At 46.8% G+C, this 27,356-nt stretch overlaps 1 protein-coding gene across 1 annotated transcript in view; it reads right to left on the bottom strand.

Annotated features, from left to right (window-relative positions):
* The window catches only part of CDHR3 (cadherin related family member 3), a 71,486-nt gene that overhangs the window by 34,434 nt on the left and 9,696 nt on the right, over window positions 1–27,356 (bottom strand). Inside the window, exons 2-6 of the mRNA XM_032642584.1 lie at window positions 22,695–22,894; window positions 16,412–16,577; window positions 12,888–12,985; window positions 3,347–3,441; window positions 2,467–2,571 (exon numbers count right to left, since the gene is read on the bottom strand). Of these exons, the coding sequence (XP_032498475.1) occupies window positions 2,467–2,571; window positions 3,347–3,441; window positions 12,888–12,985; window positions 16,412–16,577; window positions 22,695–22,894 (664 nt within the window). The remainder of the gene's footprint in view (window positions 1–2,466; window positions 2,572–3,346; window positions 3,442–12,887; window positions 12,986–16,411; window positions 16,578–22,694; window positions 22,895–27,356) is intronic.

Below are 27,356 nucleotides of genomic sequence, written 5' to 3'. Positions count from 1 at the left end.
CACAGTAGAAATCTGTTCAAATGCGGTGAAGCCAGGACCCCTGCAGCCCCCCCGACAGGGGAAAGCTCTGATATCACTAATTCCCACACTCTTCTCCCCGTGACACTGGCTCACCAGAGCCTGGATCCAGGACCACACTCAGGGGAAAGGGTGTGAATCCGGGATGACCTGGGATGGCCTCTGTAAGTCCATAAAGTGTGTCTACACTGCCTCACGCCAGGTTGAAAAGGACTGTGAATGAATGCAAAAGAAATGGGCAGAAGGGGAGAAAGACCCACCTGCCTGACTCTAAAACTAAGTTCTTTGCAAGAATAGCGAGCACTGTTTGCGAGGTAGAGGGTGAATGTAAGTCGGATACTCTTATAATAAACTGCCCGACTTTCATAATGGCAGCATCCTGGAGTGCATATCACGAGAACATGAAACGTTCAGCATTTGTCACCACCCGGGAGAAAAATGGTGAGGCATTTTCAACAGCAGAAATAGTACTTGCTTTGGTTGTATTTCATTGCAGGACCTTAACAAATAGTAAAGATAGAAGAGTTGTTTCCACATTTTGCATTTCTAACTTCACACTCAAACTCAGTCTACTTGAGTCCATTTGAGGATTTAATTTTGTTCATCCTGAATTAAATAACTTATGGTTAGTCCTAGCACTGATTTGGGAGAAAAGAAGGATGATGGTTCAAGAGAACCAGGAAACCCTCAAAGTTAGTACCTAGTTTGAAACTGAGCAAACCTGTTGAAAGTGAGGATGGCTGAGGGACTAGCTTGGCTCTAATTGAGCAGCCCTGGCAAAGTAGGGCAGCCATCCTGCCCCAAATCCTGCCACACATCCTTCTAGATCACAGGCTCTCCCAGACCCATCCTTACCAACATTCAGGGAACACTGTTTGAAATAAAGTCGGCTGTTTTTTTTAAAAATGGTTAGACAGTCACAGAGGTCATGCTTCCTTGTCTGGGATGGAGCCTAACAGGTTCATCTCTCAAACCAAAAATGAGAACCAGAGTTCTGGAGCAATCTCTGGGGGATCCCAACAAACAGCCAAGGTCATGTTCTCTTTCTGCTGAGGCCAATTGCTTTATTTTGGAAGATGTAGTCCAAACCAGATGGCCTACACGTTCTGCCCCTTGGGCGAACTGATTATTTTCCCCTTTGCAGGCCCATTAGTCTGCTTTCCCACCTCACAGACTGGGGGTGTGGAGAGGGCATCACAGAACGTGTCAGCTCTAGCCCCACCGCCATTGCCTTCCTCTGGGGGATCACTGATGAATCCGCATTGCTATGTTGGCCAATACTTGAGTCCGAATCCAGGCTGGGATGTCACAATTATTTATAAACTGCCTGTACTGTGTTCCTGGAAGAGCCCGTCAGCAGAAATGCACTGCACCGTCCTGCTGAGCTTAACCCGGCAGCAAGCATTTTGTGGGAGTGCCTCTGCTGCTGCTCCCTCCATGTTGACACTCAGCAACTGGGCTGTAGACTGTGATGACGTCCAGAAGTTTCACAATTGTGTGTTTTGCCAAAAGGCACTTGGTTAGCCTGTGAGTGGAGTTGCTTTAATACCTCAATCTCAGAATACTTTTGCAAGCATTCTACATAGGTCTGGGGCCCAGTGGCTTTTGGTTGGTGGAGTCTCCCGAGCTGAATGTATTCCGTGAATACAGTGAACCCAGGCAGGGGAGTTTGCCAGTTTTCTTGTGGCTGGTTCCTGAGCCTGGCTCAGCAACTGTGGGGTACGGTGGGGGGTGGAGTCTTGTAACCAGTAACCAGGCTGTTTGCAGGGTCACATGCCAGCTCAGAATCCCATCTCCCCCTCCTAAATCCTTGTCTGTGACAGGCTCTGGTCTCGCCTTTGTGCCTGGGCTGGTGCTGGGCACATTCCCGCAGGCTGCCTCTACCAGATTCACTTACCTTCCTCACGTCTGTTGGATGGAGGAGCTGCCAGACAAGGCAGATCTCCTTTCTGAATCCACCACAACAGGAGGAAACTTAGAGCACCCAGCAGTGGGCAGGCCCCTTAGGCACCATCAAGACAGCCCTTTCCTCAGTCGGAGAGGATGACCTCCTGACAGTGGGCTTTATGGAGCCTGGACTGATGACGTGCTCTAGGATTCTGCTGTTATTAGCGGTGAGCCTCCTATCCTACGAGTACCCGCCTTCTACCTTCTGCATGTGCCCAGTGGCAAGCCTTGCACCAGGGGCGTGGTGTCTAGCCTCTACCCCTTCCTCACCATACCCAGAATTCCATGGTGCACACGTCTGTGGGGTGTGGAGACGGGGGGAACAGAGGTGGAAGATGTTAAGTCTGGAGGTCCAGGTAAATAAGCCTCTTACCTCTCCTCCAGGCCAGAGCAAAGGGCAGCCCTCTGCCTTGCATGAAGCGTGTCTGAGGCAGCTCAGCCACTTAAGAGACATGGTACCCCCCGGCCCACGGAGACCCCCTCCCAAGCCCTCAGGCCTACCTGGTAAAGCGAGGGATCTCATCATTGATATTCACGATGTTCACCTGCAGCTCCATGGAGGCTCTGAGCCCTTGGCTATCTCTCACTTCCACGATGAGATGGTACCTGTCAGGAAACAGCCCAAGTCAGGGAGTCAAGCTTTGCTGACATGACTGCAAATGGGGCGGGGGGAGGGAGGGAGGAAAGTGTCTGTCCCCTTTCTGGCCAACCCCTCCATATCCCCCTTCAGAGTCAGATCTGCTAGGTCTACCCTTCTTTCCTCATCTCTAAAACCCCACCCCTCCATTTCTCATCCTATAGTTATTACTGATGGCTGCCATCTCCCTCCCGCCACGTTGCACACCCTTTCTCCATCCTCCCTCCCGTTATCTTGGCAAAGTGCCTCATCCACCCACGTAAGGAAACTGAGGCTGCCATGGATTAGATAACTAGCACTGCTTCTCACACCTGCTGCAGATCCCAGAGCCAAACCTGTGTGGACCCCAAGGCCTGTGTGTTTTCACCCTCAAACCCTGGCTTCTCCTCATCTCTTTCCCCAGAGGCCTGCTCACCTCCACCATTCTGCTCTGATGTCGGCGAACAGCTCTGACAGCTGCCTCTCCAGAGCCAGAAGGGCATCTGAGGCAGTCCTCCGGATGCTTCAGGGGCCCCCTCCCACACCTTCGCTCTTGTGATCCAGAGATGTAGATTTTGGGTGGGAAGGAGGCCTTCAGATAATGGCCTTACTCCTGATCCCTCTTTGGAGCTCACTACCCTCTGAACCTAGCAGCAAGGCAACAGACCACTCAGGGCCTCCGCAGCTGCCCTCAGTCTGCACTAGGCCTGTTCCTTGGACACTCAGATAAAAGGTACTTCAAGCAAAGTCATTGGCAAAGGCTACCTGCTGTGTCCTGCTTCAAAGTCAAATTCTGTCGTGGAGAAGAGGGTCCCATTAGCAGACATTCTGAAACTCTTTGAAGGGGAAATCAGGAAATACTAAAAAACAAGGAAAAAAAATATTACTAAGTACACCTATGTAGCTTTCCCCAAGAGATGAGTTTGTTCACTTCCCATTTTATATTCTTGGCCCGTGCAACTTTTTTTTTTTTGTTTTTTTAAAGGGCACGCTATTTATTTATTTTTGGCCATGTTGGGTCTTCGTTTCTGTGTGTGGGCTTTCTCTAGTTGCAGCGAGCGGGGGCCACTCTTCATCGCAATGCGCGGGCCTCTCACTGTCGCAGCCTCTCTTGTTGTGGAGCACAAGCTCCAGACACACAGGCTCAGTAGTTGTGGCTCACGGGCCTAGTTGCTCTGCGGCATGTGGGATCTTCCCAGACCAGGGCTCGAACCCATGTCCCCTGCATTGGCAGGCAGATTCTCAACCACTGTGCTACCAGGGAAGCCCTCGCGCAACATTTTTGATGTATCAGGATGAGGCCCAAATAGGCAGTTCTCAGGCTTAATGGTTCTTGATTCAAGAAGGCTCTGGATCAGTTGGTCTGAGCCTCTGACCCTGATCGGCTACACCCTGAGAAGCTGGTCACTGGATCCTGCTTCAATTACAGAAAATACGCATAAAGAGCTCCCTGCTTCTGAGTCCAGCATACTTATCCCCATCACTGTATTCTCACTTCTGCTTCCCAGGACAACTTCTGGCTTTGATTTGGTGTCTTGGCTTTAACCAACACTGTTTCAACACAGCTCCCATGCATTAGGAAATAGGACAGTACTAAAGCAAATACGATCTGGTCTCTTTCCTTAAAAGAACTCAGGATACGGTGTGGTGTGAAAATGTTCACAAAGCATCATTCATTACAATGATGGCAGGGAAAAGGAAAGAGACAAGTGTTAGAGAGAATGAACCTTAGCAGGTACTAGAGTCCAAGTTGGAAGCTGGTTTGGGATGTAGACGCGTTTTTTAACATCCCATCTCAGGGCTATGGCCTCTGGTCAAGCCTTTGCACATCCTGGGGAGTTGAGGGTCTGTCCTCCTTGGTTCCCAGTGCTTAGCCCAGCTCTCTTGAGGACCCCTTGCCCAGCACCAGTTGCTCTGATAAGGACACAGGCTTCTTTGCACATCCCACTGAGGGCCAGCCCATAGGAGGCCCACCCCTGTCCGTCCACAGGCGCTTGTCAGAATTGCTTCCTTGCTCCCATCGTGGAGTCAAGAAGCAGGGGAAGGCCCTGGATCAGAAGAGCTGAGTCCAGGCTCTGGTTCTCACCTCAGGACCTGGGACAAGTCCCTTCCTTGCCTGTAACTTAGGGCTGAGACCACCAGCAGCTCGTCCGCATTATGGTAAGGATTAAATCGGAAGGCACACTGGAAAACGTGAAGGGCTGCACAGCAACACGTGAGGCTTACGTATTTATAGCCATCTGTTCCAAAGGGCTTTAAGGGCAGAAGGTTTCATTATTTCCCACTAGGGTGAGGGATGATCTCTGGATCAGATCATAAGTGGAGGTTATGCAACCAGAGCCACAGCCCCTGAAGTCTAGAATCAAAGGAAACGTCAGCCGAGCTTTCCAACCCAGTGATTTGCTGTGTTGTGATCGCAGCTGAGCTCCCCGTAGAGGAGACAGAATGCACAGAAAATAGATGAAAGCTCTCCTTTGGGGCCAATGTAAGATTTTTAAACGATTTTTTAAAGTGTTTACTGTCTGTTTATTATTTAATAACATTTTTCTAATTGTAATGAACATATTTTTAACCAAAAAACTGGGACCGAAAAGTCTAAAAAAGAAAATATTAATCACCTGTAAAATCTCATCATTTTCATGACGTCTTCTGTTCTTTTCTATGCAAACATACGCCCTCCAAAAAATTGAGATGATGTTCTAACCACAATTATAATATTTTGTTCTTTTTATTTATAGCTTGAGCATTGGCCCATATTCTTGTCTCATTTTATAGACTGGTTGGTTAATGATGATATGGCCTTCTTCTGTAAGGGCTTATTTTACTAAGTCTTTCTTGCTGGTTACTTAGGTGCTTCCAACCCATTTTTAAGAGGGAATATTTGGGCAATGCCAAGAAGTGCCCTTCTCCCAGCTACTCCGCCCTCCAAATTGTATAAGCACCTTGACAGCACTTAGAGGTGTGATGTTTAAATTCCAAGCCCCCCCCACCAACTCTCCAGCTCACTGCCTGGGCCTGCAGCTGGCAGCACGTGGAGCTGTCCTGGCTCTGTGAGCAGAGCCTTTCCTGCAGAGAATCCTCACATATCCACATATCAGAGGCTCAAGCTGGATGTGCTGGAATGGCAGAGTTCAGAGACCCTGGCAAGGCATTTACTATATGCACCTGAATCGGGATGCCTTTCCACATGTGTTTTAAAACGCTCTAGGAGATAGGTCCCCGGAGCTGGTTGTTTCCCAAACAGTGCAAGGTCTTGGGATATGGAGATGACAGACAGCCCTGCTCTGCCAAAGATGATGGTCAATCGAAGGAACATACAAAGAAGATGTGGGACAGGTGCTCCAGGAGGGATAAATACAGGATATTAGGGCAACAGAGAAGGCGGCCTCTTAGACCCATCCGGAACATGAGTCACACATTCGGGCAGTTGAGTCGTGAAGTGGCTCTGGATCCAGGCTGGAGCCAGACTGCTGAATCTGAATCCTGGTTCTACCATTTTATGAGAGCTTGTGCAACAAAGAGGAATAATAATAAGGCATGCCCCATGGGGAGATCACGTAAAGTTCTAGAACAGTGCCTAGCAGAGGTAAGCTGGCCATGTATGTTAACTACTACTGTCCAGTTAGAATGTGAGATCCATGAGGGAAGGGGCTTCATTTTATTCACTGCTCTATCCCTATGCCTAACACATACTAGGTGCTCAATAAATATTTGTTAAATGTTCAATATTGGGGCTTTCTTCTCGTGTATTTCCCATCTGAGACCCCCATTCCCACCTTAAAGGATCTTAAAAAGGCAACAACAACAAAAACGTTGCCAACCTTTATAAAAAGTCTGTTTCAATTTGGTAATGCTGGACTTGGGTATGAAATCGTCCTCCAGTCTCAGCAAGCAAGAAAAAAGCAACAGCAGCAGACAGAAAGGGTAGAGAGCTGTAGGATTAGAACACGGGGAATTTCTTTTAAATTTTTATTAAGAGGCTGATTTCCTGGAATCCCGATTTTTTTTTTCTTTTAGAGCCAGGCTAATTTCCTTTATCCCAGAACCTACGAGCTTCTGTTAATGGGAATAGCAGTTTGGTACTTAGAAAGGAGATAATATCCATAGACTAAAAATATTATGTCATGTGGCCATTTGCCAGCGACTCAGCAAAGCTTTCTGTAAAACCTGGCATTCTCTTCCCTTTTTAAAGGCTTGTTTAATCAAAGCTGCTCCCTTGATATTCGTTCTTGGAAAACAGAAATTAAATAGGATGAAAAGCAACGGCAGCCCCTCTCTGCTCCAATACTGGCTAAGAAAAGTCCTGAGTAATCAGATCAATTCTGTGAACAAATGCTTGTCAGACAAGCTCTCGAGCGTCCCCGCAGGGAATATTCCTTTACCGTCACCCCAGGTTTCTCTCTTTGCAGCCCCTTGGCGGCAATGTTTTGCTCACGGACACAGAGCTTCGGGGTGGAGAACGATGAGCAGGCTTCCTGCCCCATTCATCCTTTATTGTGCCACCGGTGCGGAGAGAAAAAAGGCTGCGAGGGAGCTGGCCCAGTTTCCTGAAATGTCAGGCTCCCTGGGGAGGGCACGCCACCTCCGGGCCGGCACCCCCCCCCCCGCCCCCCGCCCCCGCCGCTACAGCTGGAGTCACGGGCGAATAATGATCTAACCTGTGCTGATTTGCAGCCCTCGGTTGCTTTCGGGCCTGCAGTGGAATCAAGCGACAAGAATTCAGCCTCCCAGCTCGAAGGAAGAGAGCAGTCAATTTCCAGGGGCCAAGTTTCCAGGGGGAAGCAGGACCTTTATTCCTCCCAAGTTCGGGGAGTGCCAATGACCCTACCAGCCACTGAGAACATGCCCCCAAGCCCACCCAGAGGGCCCAGACAGGCAGCATCTCTCTACTGGGCCAGGGCAAGTTATAAAGATGACGCCACGGTCCTATTATTTTTCAGTGTAAGCTGAATGTTTTATAAAAGCCTCAATTCCTCTCTTTTCCCTCTATTCCACCCCAAAGCAGCTCAGAGGTGGGAGGGGGGGGACAGGAGTGGGAGGGAAGGGCGCCTAGGAGGAAGAAAACAGCTACCATAAAAAAACCTACTGCAAGCCCTTAACTCAACTGGGCTCTGCTTGTGTGTGTTATTATCATGAGGGTGAGCTAGGTGGGTTATAGACAAATATTTGTTTTTAAGAAGAGCCACATGTATAAATGCAACATGCTGTAGATATGTAAAGGATGCAATCCTTTACTGAGGAAGCTGCAGATCTTCCTGTATTCTGTCAGTCTTTTTCTGTGATCAGCCTGGGTCCTGTTCTTTGATTCAGGCGTCACTAATCTTGAGAACAATGATGCCCTTCTATTTGAGGAAGTATCTCTCCGGACGTATGAACCGTCATCAGTGGTGGTGTATTTGGAGTGGGGATTTTCAAATAGCACTGCTTATTCCCTTCTCAAGCATTCTCACGAGAACCTGGAGTATAAAGCGTTTTGTAAAGACTTCCAGCGGAGACTCCTGAGTTAGGCAGATGCCCGGGGGGCAGTGAATAGTAGGGGTGTGTGTGGGTGGGTGGAAGGGGATGAGCAGAATCCCTTGATTTTCACTGGCATTACCTGGCCCAGGCGAGGGCCTCAGATCCTTCCCTCGCCAGGAAATAGGGGGCTGCTCAGGGGACCTGAAAACTTCCATCCAGTGGGACTGACAGTCATCTGCTGATCACTCTACTCTCAGGAAGATTGCAAGGTGATGCCACTTCTCAGAGCCATGAGCAAGATGGAGGTGGAGAGAGAATTGCTTCCCCTGCTGCCCTCCTGGTAGCCCAGCTGGTAGCAAGGTTATTGCTCTTTTAATTTCATCCTTTGTCTGCCCTGGTGGAGACAAAGCACATTTCACTTTATGCAAAAGTCCTTCCCTAATGGAAAGGCCAAGAGAAAGCCCCTTAATGGAAGAATTGCTGCACTAGATCACTTTGCCTCCAGCTGCGAAACTGATTAACGTTGTCCTTCGAGTCTCCAAGGAAGCTCTGCTGCAGACACGGTGGCCATTTCCAAGCATGAGGGGCGGGGAGTGTGGGAGTTGGGTGGGAGGGAGTGGGCCGCAGAGAGCCTCCTTCAGGAGGTGGAGAAAGGGCAGGCAGAAATGCCAGTAAATCTAATTATTCACACAGGGACCGTCCTGCGCATCTCTGTGTCCTGATGCTTTGCCTCTGAGCCTCCTCCATCTGCACCCATCACAGCACAGAAGGTGTACCGGCAGGGGAGCGAATGCTGGGCCCCAGCCACACTGTCCAGCACAGAGGCCACCAGCGACGGGCACCTGTGACCGCAGAGCATCTGCACTGTGGCTGGTCCAAAAGGAGATGAGCTTTAAGTGTAAAATACACGAGTCCGAAGAGATACTATGAAAAAAAGGATGTATAATATCTCACGAGTCATTTTTATGTTGATTATATGTTGGAATGATAATAGTTTGGATATATGGAGTTCAACTGTATTAAAATGAATTTCATCTGTTTTGTTTTACCTTCTTGATGGGGCTACTAGAACATTTAAAGGCACAGAACTAATTTCTGGCTCACAGTCTAGCTCTATTGGGCAGTGCAGGTCCAAACAATGTACAACCACATGCTTTAGAACTTTCTTTAAAAGGGAGGGAGCAAATACCAGTGGTTTCTGTATTAGCCCCAATTTTGCACAATCTGTGACAAATACAGTTTCACTTTATTAAGCTGGATGAGGGTGGAGGATTTGTTGTAAAAGAGTTGCAGGTTCCGGAAGTGTCCTAGAGCTAATATTTAATTTATCCTTCCTCCTCTAGTCGCTGCCATGAGCAAGGTGACTCCTGGAACCCACCAGGTAAGATGACAGGCACAAACCAAGCCCAGGTGGCTTCCTGCACATGCTTTGGTATTTTATTAAAGTCTGTGCTTGTTTACTCAGGTCAGTGGTTCTCCAAAGGCAGAATACATCAGAATCACCTGGGAAGTTTGTGGTCCAATTCAGCATTCCGATGCAGAGTCTAGGAATCTGCATTTTTGAAGCATCCTAGGTATGTTCTCATGCAGGGTCTTGAACACCCAGTGAGAAGCACTCATAAACCAGTGTTCCCAGCCTTTCTGACCAGAACAGTCACCCAAGGTATCTGGCAAATCTGTAGATTCCTGGCCCCATCTCAGACCCATAGAATCCAAAACTCCAAGAGAGAGACCTGGGGAGTGTGGGAAACAGTGTCTTAAAGCCATAAAATAAGTCAGAGAAAGACACGTAATGGATGATATCACTTAGTGTAGAATCTAAAAAATACAACAAACTAGTGAATATAACAAAAAAGAAGCAGACTCACAGATATAGAGAAGAAACTAGTGGTTATAGTGGGCAGAGGGAAGAGGGGGCGATTTAGGGGTAGGGAGTTAAGAGGTACAAACTATTAGGTATTAAATAAGCTACAAGGAGATATTGTACAACACGGGGAATGTAGCTGACATTTTATAATAACTCTAAATAGAGTATAACCTTTAAAAATGGTGATTCACTATATTGGACACCTGTAACCTATAATATTGTACATCAACTATACTTCGATTAAAAAAAAAAGCAGCGGTTCTCAACCCTGGCAGCACAAGAGATCACTGGGTGGGGTGCTTTAAAAACCTGATGCCTGGGCCACACCCCAGGTCAATCACATCAGACTCTTAGGGTGTGGGACCCAGATCTCTGTGCTTTTGCAAGTTCCTCTGGTGGTTTCAATTTACAGCCAAGGTTGAGAAGCACAGGTTTGGTCAATAGCAAATTAACCCATCTCCTTTCTCCTTGTAGGGAGCAAAATATATCATTTAGTACCACCAAGCGGGCAGAATAAAATATCTGTGTACAAAGGCCGTGGCATGTTACTTCCTGAACTGTTACTACCTTTTGCTAGTCTGAGAAAGGTTCCTTCTAGGTTATGTTCACTGCTCCTGAGGGCTGGCTGTTGACTTTCTGTGCAGCTGTCAGTTCCAGCACAGGTGTTAAATACTTCATTAACGATTTCTGCTGCAGTGCCCCCTCTCCAAACAATCCTAAACTCACTGCAGAAGCCACAGTTGCAGCCACCCGGCTCCAGGTTCCAAGGGTCTGCAGCTGCTCTCCGATATCTTTGGATGGCATTACATTTTCTTTTAAGGGAGCAACACCTACTGTATTTGCTCCCCACCTGGGCTGCTTCCCTTCATCTGAAACGGTAACAACCTGACTTAGGAGGTATTTTTGAAAGGGCCATGACCTTGTTCCTTCTGCCTAATTTTCGAAATATATATTGAAATGGAGATTTAAAAATAAATATTTTTCTTCACAGCCGAGATTCCTTCCACTCTGCCCCCACTGCATCTTGTACAAACTTTATAGTAATGATTTTATTGAATTATCATTATTTGGTGTACGCATGAATGTCTCCCATCCAGACTGTAAACTTCTTGAGGTACAAAGATGTGTCTTATTCGTCTTTGTATCCAAAGCATCTAATAGAAAGCCTGGCACATAGTGGATTCTTGGTAAATGTTGAAATGAACTAAATGTATAAGTGTGGTACTATGCTTTGGGTTGCTGACTTAATGTCCATCCAGAATCCCTTTTCCCCTGGTCACCACCAAGCAACAGTGGCCATAAGACACAGTTCTGGCCATTGAGAAGTAAGCAGAAGACCCCTGGGTAGGGTTTCCAGGAGGGTCTTGGTTTCCCCACCAAAAAAGGGACAGACTGGGTTGGCCTGCCTCCTTTATCCTGTACCCCATCCTGCTTTCTTTTTCTCTTCTTCTTCCTGCCTGATACTTAGAGGTAAAGCCTGGAGGTACAGCAGCCATCTTGTAATCATGAGGTTAACAAAGGGAGAACAAAGCCAACATACACTGGATGAAATAGCAGAAAGATAGGAAGAGCCAAGGTTGCTGAGGGTAGCAGCTGTGCCAGCCCTGGACTGCTTGCGTGCCTGCCTCTGGTCTTCTTGTTATGGAAGGAAAACAAATCTCATATCTACCACTGTGGTTAAGTTTTCTGTTACTTTCAGACAAACACATTTGTGAGTTATAGAACAAGTGTGTTATTAATAAGTACGCATTTAAAGCACCTAGTATTGCTCTTAGCAGGTAGTAGGGACCCACTAAGTGTTTGCATATTAATCACTTATTCATGCAGATAGAATCTTGGATGAACGAATGGGTTGATTGGTTGTTTTTTTGACAGAAGGATTGTCTTCCAATGATAACAAATTATTCCCTAACTTAAGATATGTTCAATAATCTTAAAACAGCTTTGTTGCAAACCCTGTAGAACCATATTCTATTGGTTCTGGAGTTCATTCCCAAAGCTCCCTCCTGTTAGAGAAAGTAGTCCAGTTGAAGCTGCAAATCATGCAGCAAATGCAGAGACAGCCTCCTGGCGTTGCCAATTCCCCAGGTGTCATATTTCAAGAATTCTCTTCTCTGTACGGTGGGTTTGCTGGAGTTTTGTTTGCTCCAAGATTAGACAGGTGGCATTAGCTTTGGTGTTTTCCTCTCCAGCCTGGGCTGCCCAGCTGCGTTGGGTACACAAGCTGGGAGCTGTGCACCCACTCATCGGTGGGCAGAGCTGGGAGCTGAGGCATCCTTGCCCAGGGATAAGCTAAGAGGCTTCTTGACCTGAGTGTTAGTGGTTACAAGAGCTCCACTGGCAGCCCCCTTAAGGAAACTGATTAAAAAGGTGGGGATCAGCAGTCTCAGACTGAACCACGAGGCAATGCTGCAGGACTCAGTCTCCTGCTTTTCTCTGTGGAAATCCTCCTTTTCTTCGGAACTCCTGGGACTGTCTTCTAATTTTCTTTTAAAACTAGGCTCCAAGCAGCTTGTCTTCATCTCTTGAAAAGGAAGTGTTAATGCCTGCCTTTGAGGTATACATTTTATGCTTATTTTTAGAATAATATAGCTGGTTTTTTATCACCTTAGAATTAAAAAACTATTGAACAATTTTGATACACCAGGCACTGGACTAAGTGGCTTTATGTGTGTTACCTAATACTAACCATCCCCCTACTATGGTAGCTGCTATACTATTATTCTTCCATTTTATAGATGGAGAAATTGAAGCTCAGAGAGATTAAGAACTTGTCCAGGATCACACAAAGCCATGGATCCAATGTGGGGTGTTTGTCCCCAGAAGCCCCTCACCCATTCCAGCCTCCCCGGAGCTCTGTGCCTGGCAGTGGACAGCAGATTCCTCCCACTGCCCCCACCCAGCCCACCCCGCTGAGACTCCAGGCTCCTGTGTCAAAGACCACACAGAAAAGCCCCTCTGCAGTTTAGCAAGGAGACTTACACCGAGGGGTATGTTTTGCCTTGTGTCTTCTGGATCGAAGGCCTCCACCTGGTAAATGAATCCAGGCTTTGCTCCTTCCACTATGTAGAGGTCTAGACCTATACCGGCATGCAAAGGGGAAAAAAGAAACATTTTATTAAATAAAACAAACGAGGAATTCCCAAACCAGGACAGCCATATCGAGCCAAGCACTGGGGGAAAGAAGAAAGCAGTGATTAAGGCCATGAGTAAGACCACTGACCAGCTTGCATGGGTGGATCCATTTATGGGAATTAAGAAAGAGCTAGGATTGACCAAGCTGGTGTCAAGTCTTTATGTATCTCCCGGGTTGAGAGGTAACTAGGGTACTGTTGTTTGTGGGGGAGGGGAGTGATAAGGATAGAGAGGTGGAAAGTAACCCAGTGGGAACCTCCAGTGTGAGTTCCAGATCCACTTTCATGTGCAAATTCCTCCTAAACCGAGCCTAGGTCACCCCTCAAGTGCACTTAGCATCTCAGCAGAAATGAGTCCCTGAAATGAGAGGCCTTATAGTGGAACAGAGAGAATATGGAAAAAAGGAGAGGGAGGGCTACAAAGGTTCAGGAAAGGGACCACACATGGATTCCGTCCACTTCAGAGTTCTCGGCCGGCAGGGTGAAGAGGGAGCAGACAGGGTCACTAGCACCACCAGGCTTGCCCGAGGGACCGCCATGCTCTGTCCTGGCATCTCTTTCTGAGAAGCTTTCTGAGAGATGACTGAGAACGTTCACATTAACTCACTCTTTTGGAGACACTATGCTGAGGACTTACGTTTCCTCCTTTCGTCTTCACAACAGCCCTGTAAAGTAGGTATTGTAGTTATCTCCACTTTACAAACAAGGACACAGGCTCAGAGAAGTTGTGAGGTTGTCTCAGCTGCTAAGTAATAGAATCACAATTCAAACCCAGGCCATCTTACATCCAAGCTCCAGCTTATATTTGCTTTGATCACTGCTCAGGCTTTCATTCAAAAAAATATTGATTGAGTTCTCACTATGTACTAAACACGGATCTACGTATTGGTAGTACAGCCATTCACAAAACACAAAACCCTGCTGTCATGAAGCCTGCATTCTAGTGGGGAGATATAGAAAATAAAATAAATGAATGAAATACATGAATGTTATTGAGCAATGTTACGGAGACGAATCAGGGATAAGGCATGTGGTGAGTTGGGTTACCATGTTAAATAGAGTGCTTCTGGAAGGTTCACTGACACTGGAGTCAAGATTCTTAAAGAAAGGAGGAGACAGAGATGCAGGGGAAGGGGCAGAGGAAACGGTGGATGCAAAGATGCCGGGGTAGGGCGTGCCTGGGATATTCACAGACGGGTGAGGAGGCCGGGACTGCGGCAGCAGAGGACTGAAGGGGAGATGTGTTGGAGAGGAGATGGGGTTTGGAAGGGGCTCATCGGATCTGATAGGACTTTAGGGAGACTCTGGTTCTCCTTGTGAGGGAGATGGGAAGTTCTTGCAGGGTTTTAAGCAGAGGAGTGCCTTGATTTAACCGATGTTTAAGAATATCCCTCTGGTTGTCGTAAGAAGAATCAACTAGAGGGGGCAAGGGCAGAGCAGGAGACCGATTAGGTGGCCACTGCCGTGATCCCGGCGAGCCATGCTGGGGTTGCTGGGCAGAGGTTGGATTCTGCATAAACTTAGAAGCTGGCAGGATTTCCTAATGGGTTTGATGTTGGGTGTGAAAGACAGAGGGGAATCAAGGGTAACTGCGAGGTTTTGGCCCATGAAACTGGAAAGATGGAGTTGCCAGTAACTAAAATGGGAAAGATGAGAGAAGCAGATTTGGGCTGGGATGGTGGGGAGGGAGACGGGAGTCAAGAGTGGTTTGGGGGCACATTAAGTCTGAGATGTCAGATTCTAACACCAGTTCCAGTGTGTGTCTAGGGGGGTTCCCACACGACCAAGCAATTCTCCAACACCAGCTGCGTGTCCCACAACTCAACTCGATTCTGACACTGTCTACCCAGAGATAGCGTCAGATTCCACAGCTGCAGGGCTCCATCATACAAGACAGCCCCTGCCCCTTCAGATGCCAATCACACGTCCAGGTGGTCACCTGTGCTTCTGACCAACCGGCTCTAGATGGGAGGTTCCCACAACCCCCTCCTCGGGTTCCAATAATTTGCTAGAGGGGTTTGCTGTCTAGTGAACACAGGGAAACATTTTACTTACTAGATTATTGGGTTATTATAAAAGGGTATAAGTCAGGATCAGCCAGATGGAAGAGATGCATAGGGCACAGTATGGGAAAGGGGCAGAGAGTTCCCATGTTCTCTCCAGGCACCCACTCTCCCCAGGTTCCACGTGTTCACCAACCCGGAAGCTCTCTGAGCCCTGTTCTTTTGGGCTTTTATGGAAGCTTCATTGCATAGGCACGACTGATTAAATCATTGGCCATTAGTGACTGAACCCAATTTAACTCAATCTCCAGCCCCTCCCCCCTCTCCACTGTCCAACCTTCTAATCATATGGTTGGTTTCTCTAGTGGGCAACACCCATTCTTAGGTGGGGTCCAAAAGTCACCTCATTAATGTAAGAAAAGACACCTTTATCACTCTTATCACTTAGGACATTCCAACGATTTTAGGATCTGTGCCAGGAGGGGACAAAGACAAAATATATGTTTCTTATTATAAATCACAATATCATGGATGTCCATTAGACATCCAAATGGAGATGTTGGGTAGGACAGTTTTTATCTGAGTCAGGAGTTCAAGGGTGAAGCTGGTGTAGCAGCTTCTTTGTTAATTTGGAACACTACCCTTACATGTGTGTAAAGTGACTGCGTTTCTAGCTTGCCTTGTCCAGAGGACATTAATATGCTAGGTTGATGTTTAGCCATCTTATTTGACTTTTTACTATTAATATGATGTACTAAAGTAGATTCCTTTGAAAAAATAACAAGGTAGTATATACTGATATAAAATGTGACATTGATAGGTTAATAAAGATGATTGAATCCAAAAAATAGAAAACAAACAAAAATAACAGTGGACTTGGGAGTTGTCAGTGTATGGATGGCCTTCAAAGCCATGAGCCAGGGAGAGATCACACAGGATGTTACCCTATGCTCCGGTCCCCTGTATTGTCCCTACCCTGTAGCAGACCCCAAATACACAGTCCCCTCGAGGGGTCAGCATCCATGCGGAGAATGCACCAGTCAGTCAATGGCCGGTATCCAGTGCTAAGCCTGTAAACGGGCTCAGCCCAGTTTCCTCCATCATGATCCACTTGAGGTCCTTGAGCCCCAGGTTCCTCCCCAGGAGAGGCCCAAGAGAAGCCATGGATGGAAAGGGCTTTGTAAATTATTGGGTGTTACTATTGGGAGTCCTGGGCTGGTGGACGTTTCACTTATTCCCCACTCATTAAGCAGTTGCCTTTTCCAGGGAAACAGCTGCTTGTTTATTTACTTTTCTATTTCACTGTGTCACCCAGCGTCCTGCCTGATGCCACCGTCTGGGCTGCATCGTACACCCCAGTGTGTCTTACCTGTTGCCAAGTTGCCTTGAAACTCAGGCGGCTCATTCACATCTGTTACCTGGACCGTCAGGACCTGCAGGTCAGTGACACCCACGTCATCCTTCACACAAATCTGCAAATCAAATATGCGTGGTCCTGTTTCAAAATCTAGTTGTTCCTTCCCGGTGGTGACAACCTAAAAGCAAATGCACAATTCTTAGTAACCATGTGAAAGAAGATCTGTTTTGTATGCACACATTTTGCAAAGGGATATTACTATGAAGGAGGCAACCAGCACCCTGGAAACCATCTTTCACTCACTGTCAGGGGAACTGGTGGTTTTGCCTGTGTCTTTCTGACACAAACCCCGTAACACTTCACTAAAGGGACTCCTCTGTGGGCTACTGCTCTTCATAGGAAAGACAAATATTCAGGAGACATCCTAGTTCCATCTACTGGAGATGGAAAGCCCGAAAAATTTAAAACCTGTCACTACTTGGGGTAGGCTCCTAGGCAAGTCCCTTAGCTACCCTGAACAAGTTTGATTTTCTTGTCTTTAAGAATAAGATGCTGCACTTCCCTGGGATTGCTGTTAAGTTACGTCTTGACTCATCATTCCCCTCTAAGTTTCCCAAGGCCACATCTAAGGATAAACAAGAGAAGGATACATCTGCAGAAATAAGAAATGATATTTACTTACACCAACAGGCTCTTTGGGTTTTTGGTACATTTCCACACATTCTTCCACTGTCAGAAATGTGTCCTGTGCAAGACAAGTGTTTTGGAGTGGAGATGTGGAAGGGGCACCAAGCACCAGGGCCAGAGACATATCACGGGAATCTAGACTGTTGCCAGCAGGAACCCCTGTGGTCCATGGTGGAAGGGCCCTGCTGAGGTTAACTGGAGGCCAGTCTGTGACCTCTCACATCTATATGCACATCCCTGCCACCAGCTTAGCCTGTGGAGCTCCCAGAAGGCCCAGAGCCCTTTGAGATATCAAGGACTAAATTTCATAAATATCTTAATTTATGCTCATAGAAGAACCTTTTGGTTATTAATACAACTGGGGCCAGGCAGGGAGGCATTCAGTATCCTCTACTGAGAAAAACACTTAGCTCCTATCCAGTCTCCACCACTGGACTTCTTTGTGACCTTGGGAAAGTTACCTGACCGTTCCCTGATTTTGTTTCCACACGACTATCGTTAGGTAAATAATTCTCGCCCTAGTTAAACAACTGAAGTATAATACAAGGTATTATAACAAAGAGCTAGACCACGGTACTATGGAAAATCATGGGGAAAAAAGTTCATTGTGAGATGTGTTTAGTCGAGGAGGACTTCATGGAGGAGGTGGTGGGCATTGTATTTGACTTTGTACCATCTGGATTGATTATGAGAGGAGAGGATGGCCACAGATGTGAATGAGCACATGCAGTGGAGGGGGCACGTATGGAGGAGGGTTGAGAGGGGAAAACACAGTAATCTTGTCACCACCAATGAACAGGGTCAGCCCGGCCTCCACACAAGTGGAGATGACCTGTCTTTCTGCTTGGCACGTGGGAGGTGAGAGGCAGCATAACATAGGAGTCAAGAGTGTAGACTCTGGAGCCAGACTGACCGGCTTCAAAGCTCAGCCTTCCCATTACTTAACCTTTCCGTGCCTCAATTTTACCATCTGTAAAGTGGGGATACTAATGGCATCTGCTTTCTGCAGTTGCTGGGAGGACTCCATAAGCTAATCCATGGAATACTTTGATCCCTGTCTGGTGCTGAGCGAGCACCCAGCAAACGCTGAGTTTCATTATCATTAGATGTCGAAAACTGTTCAGTGAACGTGTATCCACCAGAGCTGCCCCTGTCACAATGGTCCTCTGTGCTTCCTGATTTACACCCTAGCTTCCAGCTCCCTAAGCCTGGAGTCCTCTCCTGAACTCCATGCTTGCAGATCCTTCACCCCAATGTTACCTATTGACAGCCTTTCTCCTTGGGGCCTGGCTCTAACACCCTAGAGGAAGAAAATAGAACAGTCAAAAAAAGGTCTAGGGCTTCCCTGGTGGCACAGTGGTTGAGAGTACGCCTGCCGATGCAGGGGACATGGATTAGTGCCCCGGTCCGGGAAGATCCCACATGCCGTGGAGCGGCTGGGCCCGTGAGCCATGGCCACTGAGCCTGCGCGTTGGGAGCCTGTGCTCCGCAATGGGAGAGGCCACAACAGTGAGAGGCCTGCGTACCGCCAGAAAAAAAAGGTCTAAAATGTTATATCTTGGAACCAAAGGAATTAGGTTGCTGCCAACACATGGAAAAGTTGCTTTTGCTGTTGTCTTTACCAGCATTAATTAAATGTTCATGTGCAAGGCTCTGGCCAAGACATTTTGTGGAGTATTTTATTTAATCATCGCAATAACCATAGGTTGGAAAAACTTCCCCCTTTCACACATCAGGAGACCAGAGCAGGGAGGAGAAGGAACTCCAAAGGTCACAGCTGGGAGTGGTGGAGTCTCTCTGATGGTGGGCAATCTGGCTGCAGAGTTTTGCTAAAAGACGATAAGTTTAGTTTTAGGTGTGTTAAGTTTGAGGTTGTTCTGGACAAGGCTGACCAAATTTAGAAGGTCCACAGAGCTCACGACAGCAGATGAGGACAGAGCGGTGTTAAGCTCAGAGATGGGCCAATGGCAGGGGGGCAAGCGCTGCCGCCACGCAGCCTCAGAGAGCGCCTGCCCTTACAGCTCTCGTGGATGTCCGTTAGTCCCGCCTCCCTGACTCCTCGGAGCTCTCCTTCTTGGTGCTGCTCCAGAGGTGAACCACATGCGCTGCTGGATGAGGCTTGGATATCCCTCTTGGGAGGCAACAGTGAGGCAGCACGGCTTGGGGGCGATGAACAAGTGTTCTTGGGGCCAACCTGCCTGACCTGAAATCTCAAGTCTGCCACCAGTTAGCTGTGTGAACTTGGGCGAGTTGCTCAACCTCTCTATGCCTCAGTTTCCCCACCTTTAACATGTAAGTAATAATAGCGTACCACTTCATAGCATTGTTATGAGGATTAAATGAATGCGTTCACAAAATGTTTAGGGGAACTCCTGGCATACGGTAAATGCGCCATAAATGTGACTTGTCGTCATCATCATCACCATCAGCATTACTAATCCACCTAACCCCCCATCCCTGAAGTCTCAGCAGCTCTGTCCAAAAGTAGGGCAGCCTGCCTCTGGCATGATTGGAGGTCACCCTCAGAAAGCCCTGCATGACTGAGTCCCAAGGCCAACAGTGACCAGACCTCTGGGCCAGAGACCCCAGAACCTTATGGCTAGGTCACCCTGCAGAGGGTCAAGGAGGAGCCAGGTTCTGCCACAGAGATGGCATTGTTGTGTTCTGTAAGAACAGCCCTTGTGAGCAGTTTGGGTCGGAGAATAGTGACTTCTTGCAGGGGATGGTTGATAATACTGGGTAGTTTCTGGAGAGCAGCAACAAATTCTTGAGAACAGCTTCAGGACGTGTGAACCTGTGGCCCATCCTAGTACCGACACGGGGTCCTGGGCAGCTGTTGGCTGTGGTGCCAGGAGGGCACCAGGACTGGGACTGTACACTGAACACGTGATCTAGATCAGTGGAGAGGCTCAGAAATTCTCCATTCCTAGAGGTCAGGAACGGGATAGAACTCCTCCTCGACTGACAGCCCTGCTTGAATCACACATGGAATGTGGGAAGGGCAGGTATGATAGCAGAGGATTTGGGGGCTCATGCAAGCAGGAGTAGATGTGCAGGGCAGTGTAGGGGACAGAGCCTGACACTGGGAACGGGAAGACCTGAGTCAAGTTCTTATTTCATTCTCTCTGGCTCTGTGATCTCAGACAAATCAGCAGTTAACCTTGCTGTCTCTTTGTGATGTTATTTCTAGAATAGGGTTTTGCAATTTTAATAGTGATAATATCAGTGTTAGTAGTAACAATTAAGAGACCAGGATGTGGACGTGCTTTTTTTTCTTTTAAACAGCCCTCATTTTTTAAATTAATGTTTATGTATGTATGTATGTATGTATGTATTTGGCTGTGTTAGGTCTTAGTTGTGGCATGCGAGATCTTTCACTGTAGCACGCGGGCTCTTCATTGCAGCGCATGGTCTTCTCTCTAGTTGTGGTGTGCGGGCTCCAGAGCATGCAGGCTCAGTAGCTGCAGCACGTGGGCTCTCTAGTTGTGGCACAGGCTCTAGAGCGCACAGGCTCAGTAGTTGTGACGTGCAGGCTTAGTTGCCCTGTGACATGTGGGATATTAGTTCCCCAACCAGGGATCAAACCCAAGTCCCCTGCATTGGAAGGCGGCTTCTTAACCACTGGACCACCAGGGAAGCCACTGAATGTGCTTTAGAACATCTGAAAATCTGAAATAGCTTGGTCATCCTCATCATTAAAGGCTATAGACTATAAGAGGCTGAGAATGAGGGCTCTCAAGTGGAAATAACCCAAATATCTGTCACCTGATGAGCAAATAGACAAATGTGGTATATCCATTCAGTGGAATATTATTCAGCCATTAAAAGGACTGAAGTATTGATCCATGCTACAACATGTATGACCTTTGAAATTTTATGCTTAAGTGAAAAGAAGCCAGTCATTAAAAACCAAATACAATATGATTCCATTCATGTGAAGGGGTTCAGAATAGGCAAATCCATTAAGACAGAAAGTAGTTTAGTGGTTCCCAGGGCCTGGGGGGATAGGAGACAGGGGAGCGACTGCTAATGGACTTGGGGTTTTGTTTTGGGGTGATGAAAACATTCTACAATTAGATCGTGCTGATGGTATGTGAATAGAGTAAAAACCACTGACATGTGTACTTTAGACGGGTGAATTATATGCTATGTGTATTATGTCTCAATAGAGCTCTTTAAAAAAATAGTGAGAGCTCTAAAACCAGACTACCTGCCTTCCAGTTTCAGCACAGCAGTAGCTGTACAACCCAGGGCACGTTATCTCACCTCTCTGTTAAATTTTGCATCATTTCCCCCACCTGTACAAAGGAGATAATCATACAAATAACATCATTGGCTTGTTGTGAATATTACAAGAGTAAACACATGTTAAGCACTTTCCACAGTGTCCGGTGTATACTACGTGCTCTGTAAGTGTAAGCAACTGGCAAGGCTTAGAGACACAGATAAGCAACAGCTGTCAGAGATGAACCAGATGTCAAGGGAGCAGGTAGATAGGCAGGGAAGTCACAGAAGCAGTATGTGGGCCCTGGGAATGTACACTGGATGGTGAGGTGAAGTCTTCCTGAATGTGTGCTCCTTGCATACCAGAGGGCCCACCCCTGGGGTGCAGAGAATACCAGATGCTGGGCTCTTGCCTCCAAGTCCTGGGCTCCACAGGTCTGCTCTGGGGCCCAGATATGCACACTTTCTGAAAGCTCCCCTAGTGGCTCTAATCATCAGCTGGGTTTAAGAACACCTTATGTATCTCAGAGAGGCAACCAAGCCTAGACCAAGCAGGCCCACTGGGTCCCACCAGAAACCCAGAGCAATGGCAGGTGGGAGCAGGGGCAAAGCTGATGATGACTGTGGGAGGTCCCTACACCCATTGAGGAATGAGGTAGGCCTGGGGGATAATGCAGTACAAGCGGGTCCAGACACCTAGACCGTAAAGACATCCTTAGAAGGCCTTTGAGGGTTACCAGTAGACATGCAATCAGCAGGTTTGTCCTGCCTAAGGAGAAGTGAAAACTTTGGAAAAGACCCAAATGACAAACGAGAAAACAGCAGCAGTGGCATGGCTCTTGAATGTGAATGATTGGGGTCTGAATTGTCTAAGAGGAAACATTCACATAGTATGGCTGGACATCCAGACTTATATTTTTGTTAAGGGTGCATTCTTCCATATGAAATGTCTCCTCATAAATTTCCTTCTGAAAAATTACAGAATCATAGAAAAGAAGAATCACCAGGTACAAATTCATCAGGGCCTCGTTTTTAAGGAGATCATCACACAAACTGTGCCACCCAAAGAATTCAATTACTGTCAGCACCTCTAACACCTGTTATCATGTGAGGGTGGTTGGCAATAAGAAACAAACCTTTTATTTGTAACAAATTGAACATATTGTTCATTTGGACTGAATTAAATGGAGAAAAAGTCCAAAGCTATAGGGGCATCTAGCACAGAGGGCTGTAGAGTGCCCCAAACAGAATGCCCGGATCTTACAAGAGGGGCAGTTAAACCAGGGAAAGAGGAGGAAATGATCACTGATCCAGAATCCCATCCACCCCATCTTCAGGACCCCTCTTTGTGAGCAGCTCCTATTGGGAGTAAGATGGTGCTTACCTCAAAGTCAGTGTCTGACAGCCAGTTCACCCTGAAGGCCTCAGTGAGAGGACTTGAGTTGATTAGGGGAAACCCTGGGGTCACAGGTGACAGTGATGCGGATAATGTCACAGAAAACTTGTGCACTGAAGTCTCAGGTGGAGAATTCTCTGCCACGTTGCTTGTAGCAGGTAAGTGGATTAGGTGTAGTGCATGTCCCACTGCGGATTTAAAAAGGATGCAAAATGACATGAGCACAAAGCCTTGTGCTGGAAACAAGGACTTAGTAGCTTGGTCTGTGGCTTCAACTCGTAGCTCAGGGCAACACTGGAACCCGGTCACTCCCCAAGAATGAAGACTCTTGCCAAGAGCTGGAAACAGGAATGCGAGATCATCTCAAAGCCAAGAAAACAACCACCAGCAAACAACCATGAAATCTGCTTCTGTCATTCTGGAAATAACGCTGCTCTCTTTCTTTTGTCTCTCGGCTTCCTTTCTGGTTTCTCCCAGCCTTTGTGAAGAGCCAGGGAGAGGGAAATGTGATGCCTTAGAAGACAGACACCCCTTGGAGGACCCAGTCTGGCCATGGCATCCTCTGTCTTACAAGGGCCAGGGAGTCTCTAAGAATTTATTTTCCTTCTCCATGTCAGTGTTTGATTCAGAGGCCGTTGAGAATGGAGTGTGCATGAGAACTCCAAAATCATGCCAGCTCTCCCCACATCCCTAAGGAATCTCACGGACAATGATTTATTATTACTGGATCCTGTGGGCATCATGGAGAGGGTCGATCAGTACATCATGCTCGATAGAGTGACTCCCATTTCACAGAGAAGGTAGTGAGAGACTCAGGGCAGGCCCGTGAATTACCTTGGGCTGCGTTATAAACAGGGAATGTTATGATGTCAGAGAAAATGTGTTTCTTCCAGGAAAGCCTCAGGACACTCTAAGGTCTCCTTGACACTCTGCAGGATTTTGCCAGCACAGAGGAGAGCAGTGGGTCATATTCTTTATGCTTCCATAATGATGGTTCCTGTAGGGGTTGAATAGTGCCCCCCCAAATTCATGGCCACCCAGAACCTCAGAATGTAGCTTATCTGCAAATAGTCTTTGTAAATGTAATTAGTTAAGAGGAGGTCGTGCTGGATTAGAGTGGGCCCCAAATGTAGTGAGTGGTGTCCTTATGAGAACAGGATAGGACACAGAGACACACACAGAAGGAAGAAGCCCATGTTAGGAAAGAGGCACAAACTGAAGTGATGTAGCTACAAGCCAAGGCATGGCAAGCAACCCCCAGAAACCAGGAGGTAGGCCTGGAGCAGCTTCTCCCTCAGAGTCTCTGGAAGGAACCAATCCTGTTGACACCTTGATTTCAGATTTCTGGGCTCCTTAACTGTGAGAGAATAAATTTCTGCTGCTTTAAGCTGTTCAGTTTATGGTAATTTGTTATGGCATCCCTAGGAAATTAATACAATTACCACTTAACCAATGGTCCAAATAAATGCATCATGTAAAATACTTTCTCTCATTTACTCCTCAGAATAATCCTCTCAGATAAATATTAGTGTCATCATTTTACAGATGAGGAAACCAAGCTGAAGGACACATGGTGAATAATAAGTAATGAAGCCAAAATTTACACTGAGGTCTTGCTTCTCAGCCAGCTTCCAACTTTGGCCACCGTTAGCCACTGGGGACAAAAATTCCTGGAATGGGAGGAGGTAGGGGGGAACAGTAGAAAGATCTGAAAGGTGCAAAATTTCTAGAAACAAACAAGCCATGGTAAAATGTTGGCTTGTATAAGAGAATGTTTTTATTTCAAATTTGGGGGAGGGGATGCAGAGAGGTAGGTAGAAATGCAGGAGAAAGTGAAATATAAACACATTCACTGATACAAGCTTTCCTAAATCTAAAATCATCTGATTTCGTTTAGAGACTAAAATGCATTATGCATAAGTTATTTTTTGCTGGCGGCATTACCCGATTTTATGGGCAAGGACTGTGCAAGGACTCAGAAATGTCAAAACAGCTGAGGTTTAGGGTGATGTGAATACAAATGGATTTTTTTAATCTATTAAAATTGACTTTAATATTAGAGCATTCTTGTGATTTAAAAACCAGCAGCAAAATAGTATGCCTGGAGTATTTAGAGGCAAAAAGTTCCCCAAAATAGTTTTTCAAAACGAGAAAAATAATCAACTGCTGTGATGGGTTGGGTTTTGTGGGTATAATTTCCTCCAGCCCTCTTTTCCCACCACTGGAATCTCCACCCCACTCCCCCAAGCTGTTCACAAGTGTGTTCCCTCCCAGCTCAGCAGGGCAAGATGGTCATGAGCAAGATGAAAGGTTGGCAATTTGTCTCCAAGGGCCCCACCCCCGACCTGATCTTGCCCCCTCCCACTCACTCCAGTGATTCGTGCCCCTCTAGCCAACGAGGAAGGAGGCCTCTGAGCATGTTTAAACAAAGGTGTAACTCACTACATTTTTCTCAAGGATAGCCTGGGGTAAGGTAGTGCCCGGCCCAAAGGAACAGACTGAAACTAGTAACCACTCACCTTCACTGGGCACCTACTCACTGGGCATCATGCTAGGTGTGCCTGATTTCATCCATTCTAACCATGGTCCCTGGATGTAGGTATTGCTGCCACCATTTCACACACCTGAGACTACACACCCAGTAAGTGGCCATGGGGGGCTCTGGCTCATGCATCTGGATCTGTAGATAACAGACTGCATGTCCCCCACTACAGACAGTCTGTTGCTCCATGCTCATCAGGTGACCCTGCATGTGGGATGCATTGTGGTTATTCTATGACCTGGTAGCAGCATAACAAGATGGTGCTGGGAGCTGGTAAGAGATTGGACCCATGACCAAGATGTTAGATTTGAGTGATGTGATCTGTAAGAGGCCATTTGGGGGAACAGCATAAGGCATGGTGCTGGAGTATTAGCTTGATATGGGCTCGGCTATGAGAGGCTTGCTAAGCCCTACTCAGGGCTCCGCACAGCCTCACCTCGAACAGATAGATTACCACAGCCACCAACCTTGCTGCGTGTCCTGTGGCAAACTGGAGAGGCCGTGTTCCCCAAATATCTCCAGCTGAAGCTCCTAGTTTGCTTCGTGGGGAGTGTATCCATTGATCTTGTTGCGTTAATTATAACTTGGATAAGCCCTAGGTTTGAGAGGCTAATTCTATGGAAGAACCAACCTTCCAATCCAAGTCTTTGACTCCAAGGACAGGACTCCTTTGCATGGCTCCGTGCTGCCTCCTTACACTTATAGAGCTTGTTGTGCTCTTCCCTGAGTGGTCCTATTTCACATAGCAGTGAGGGAAATATTTCAGAGGGAAAAGTGGATCTATTCAGTGGCCCTTAAGCACTTTGTGTTGAGAACTACCTATTCCATGTATGGATAAAACCAGGCTGTGTCTTTGAATATGCCCTTTCTGCTGACATTCTTGCCGGAGCTGTTCTGCTCTTCATCTGGAGGCCTCTCTTCCCAGGAAAAAGTTATGTATGCCAGGGTCATGTAACTGAACCCTAAAAACTTTGAGGCAGACACTCCAGGGACACTGATAAGAAAGGTGGCCAAGCTTGGATCTCCCAACTCTTAGTCCAACACCCACTTTCTCCAGCTTCCTTGCTATTAAAAGCAGTAGTAGCAGTATTAAAGCAATAGTAATAATAATAATTAGTGGCTAGGGTCCACACCCTAAAAATAGAGCAATTAATAAGATATAAAATTCACCAAATATTCAGTTCATTCATTCTACAGATAAGTTTAAGGGATGTCACCAGAAAGACAAGATCCAGCCCCATCCACCAGAACACAGGCACCAGTTCCCTCCACCAGGAAGCCTACACAACCCACTGAACCAACCTTACCCACTGGGGGCATTCACCAAAAACAATGGGAACTATGAACTTACAGCCTGCGAAAAGGAGACCCCAAACACAGTAAGTTAACTAAAATGAGAAGACAGAGAAATACACAGCAGGTGAAGCAGCAAGGTAAAAACCCACCAGACCAAACAAATGAAGAGGAAATAGGCAGTCTACCTGAAAAAGTATTCAGAATAATGATAGTAAAGATGATCCCAAATCTTGGAAATAGAATGGAGAAAATACAAGAAACATTTAAAAAGGACCTAGAAGAACTAAAGAGCAAACAAACAAGGATGAACAACACAATAAATGAAATTAAAAATTCCCTAGAAGGAATCAATAGCAGAATAACTGAGGCAGAAAAACGGATAAGTGACCTGGAAGATAAAATAGTGACAATAGCTACCGCAGAGCAGAATAAAGTAAAAAGAATGAAAAGAATTGAGGACAGTCTCAGAGACTTCTGGGACAACATTAAACACACCAACATTTGAATTATAGGGGTCCCAGAAGAAAGAAGAGAAAAAAAAAGGGACTGAGAAAATATTTGAAGAGATTATAGTTGAAAACTTCCCTAATTTGGGAAAGGAAGTAGCCACCCAAGTCCAGGAAGTGGAGGGACTCTCATACACGATAAATCCAAGGAGAAACGTGCCAAGACACATATTAATCAAACTATCAAAAATTAAATACAAAGAAAAAATATTAAAAGCAGCAAAGGAAAGGAAACAAATAACATACAAGGCAATTCCCATAAAGATAACAGCTGATCTTTCAGCAGAAACTCTGCAAACCAGAAGG

Source organism: Phocoena sinus, chromosome 9 (genome assembly GCF_008692025.1).
Source record: "Phocoena sinus isolate mPhoSin1 chromosome 9, mPhoSin1.pri, whole genome shotgun sequence".
NCBI lineage: Eukaryota > Metazoa > Chordata > Mammalia > Artiodactyla > Phocoenidae > Phocoena > Phocoena sinus.
This window is presented reverse-complemented; position numbering and strand designations above follow the sequence as displayed.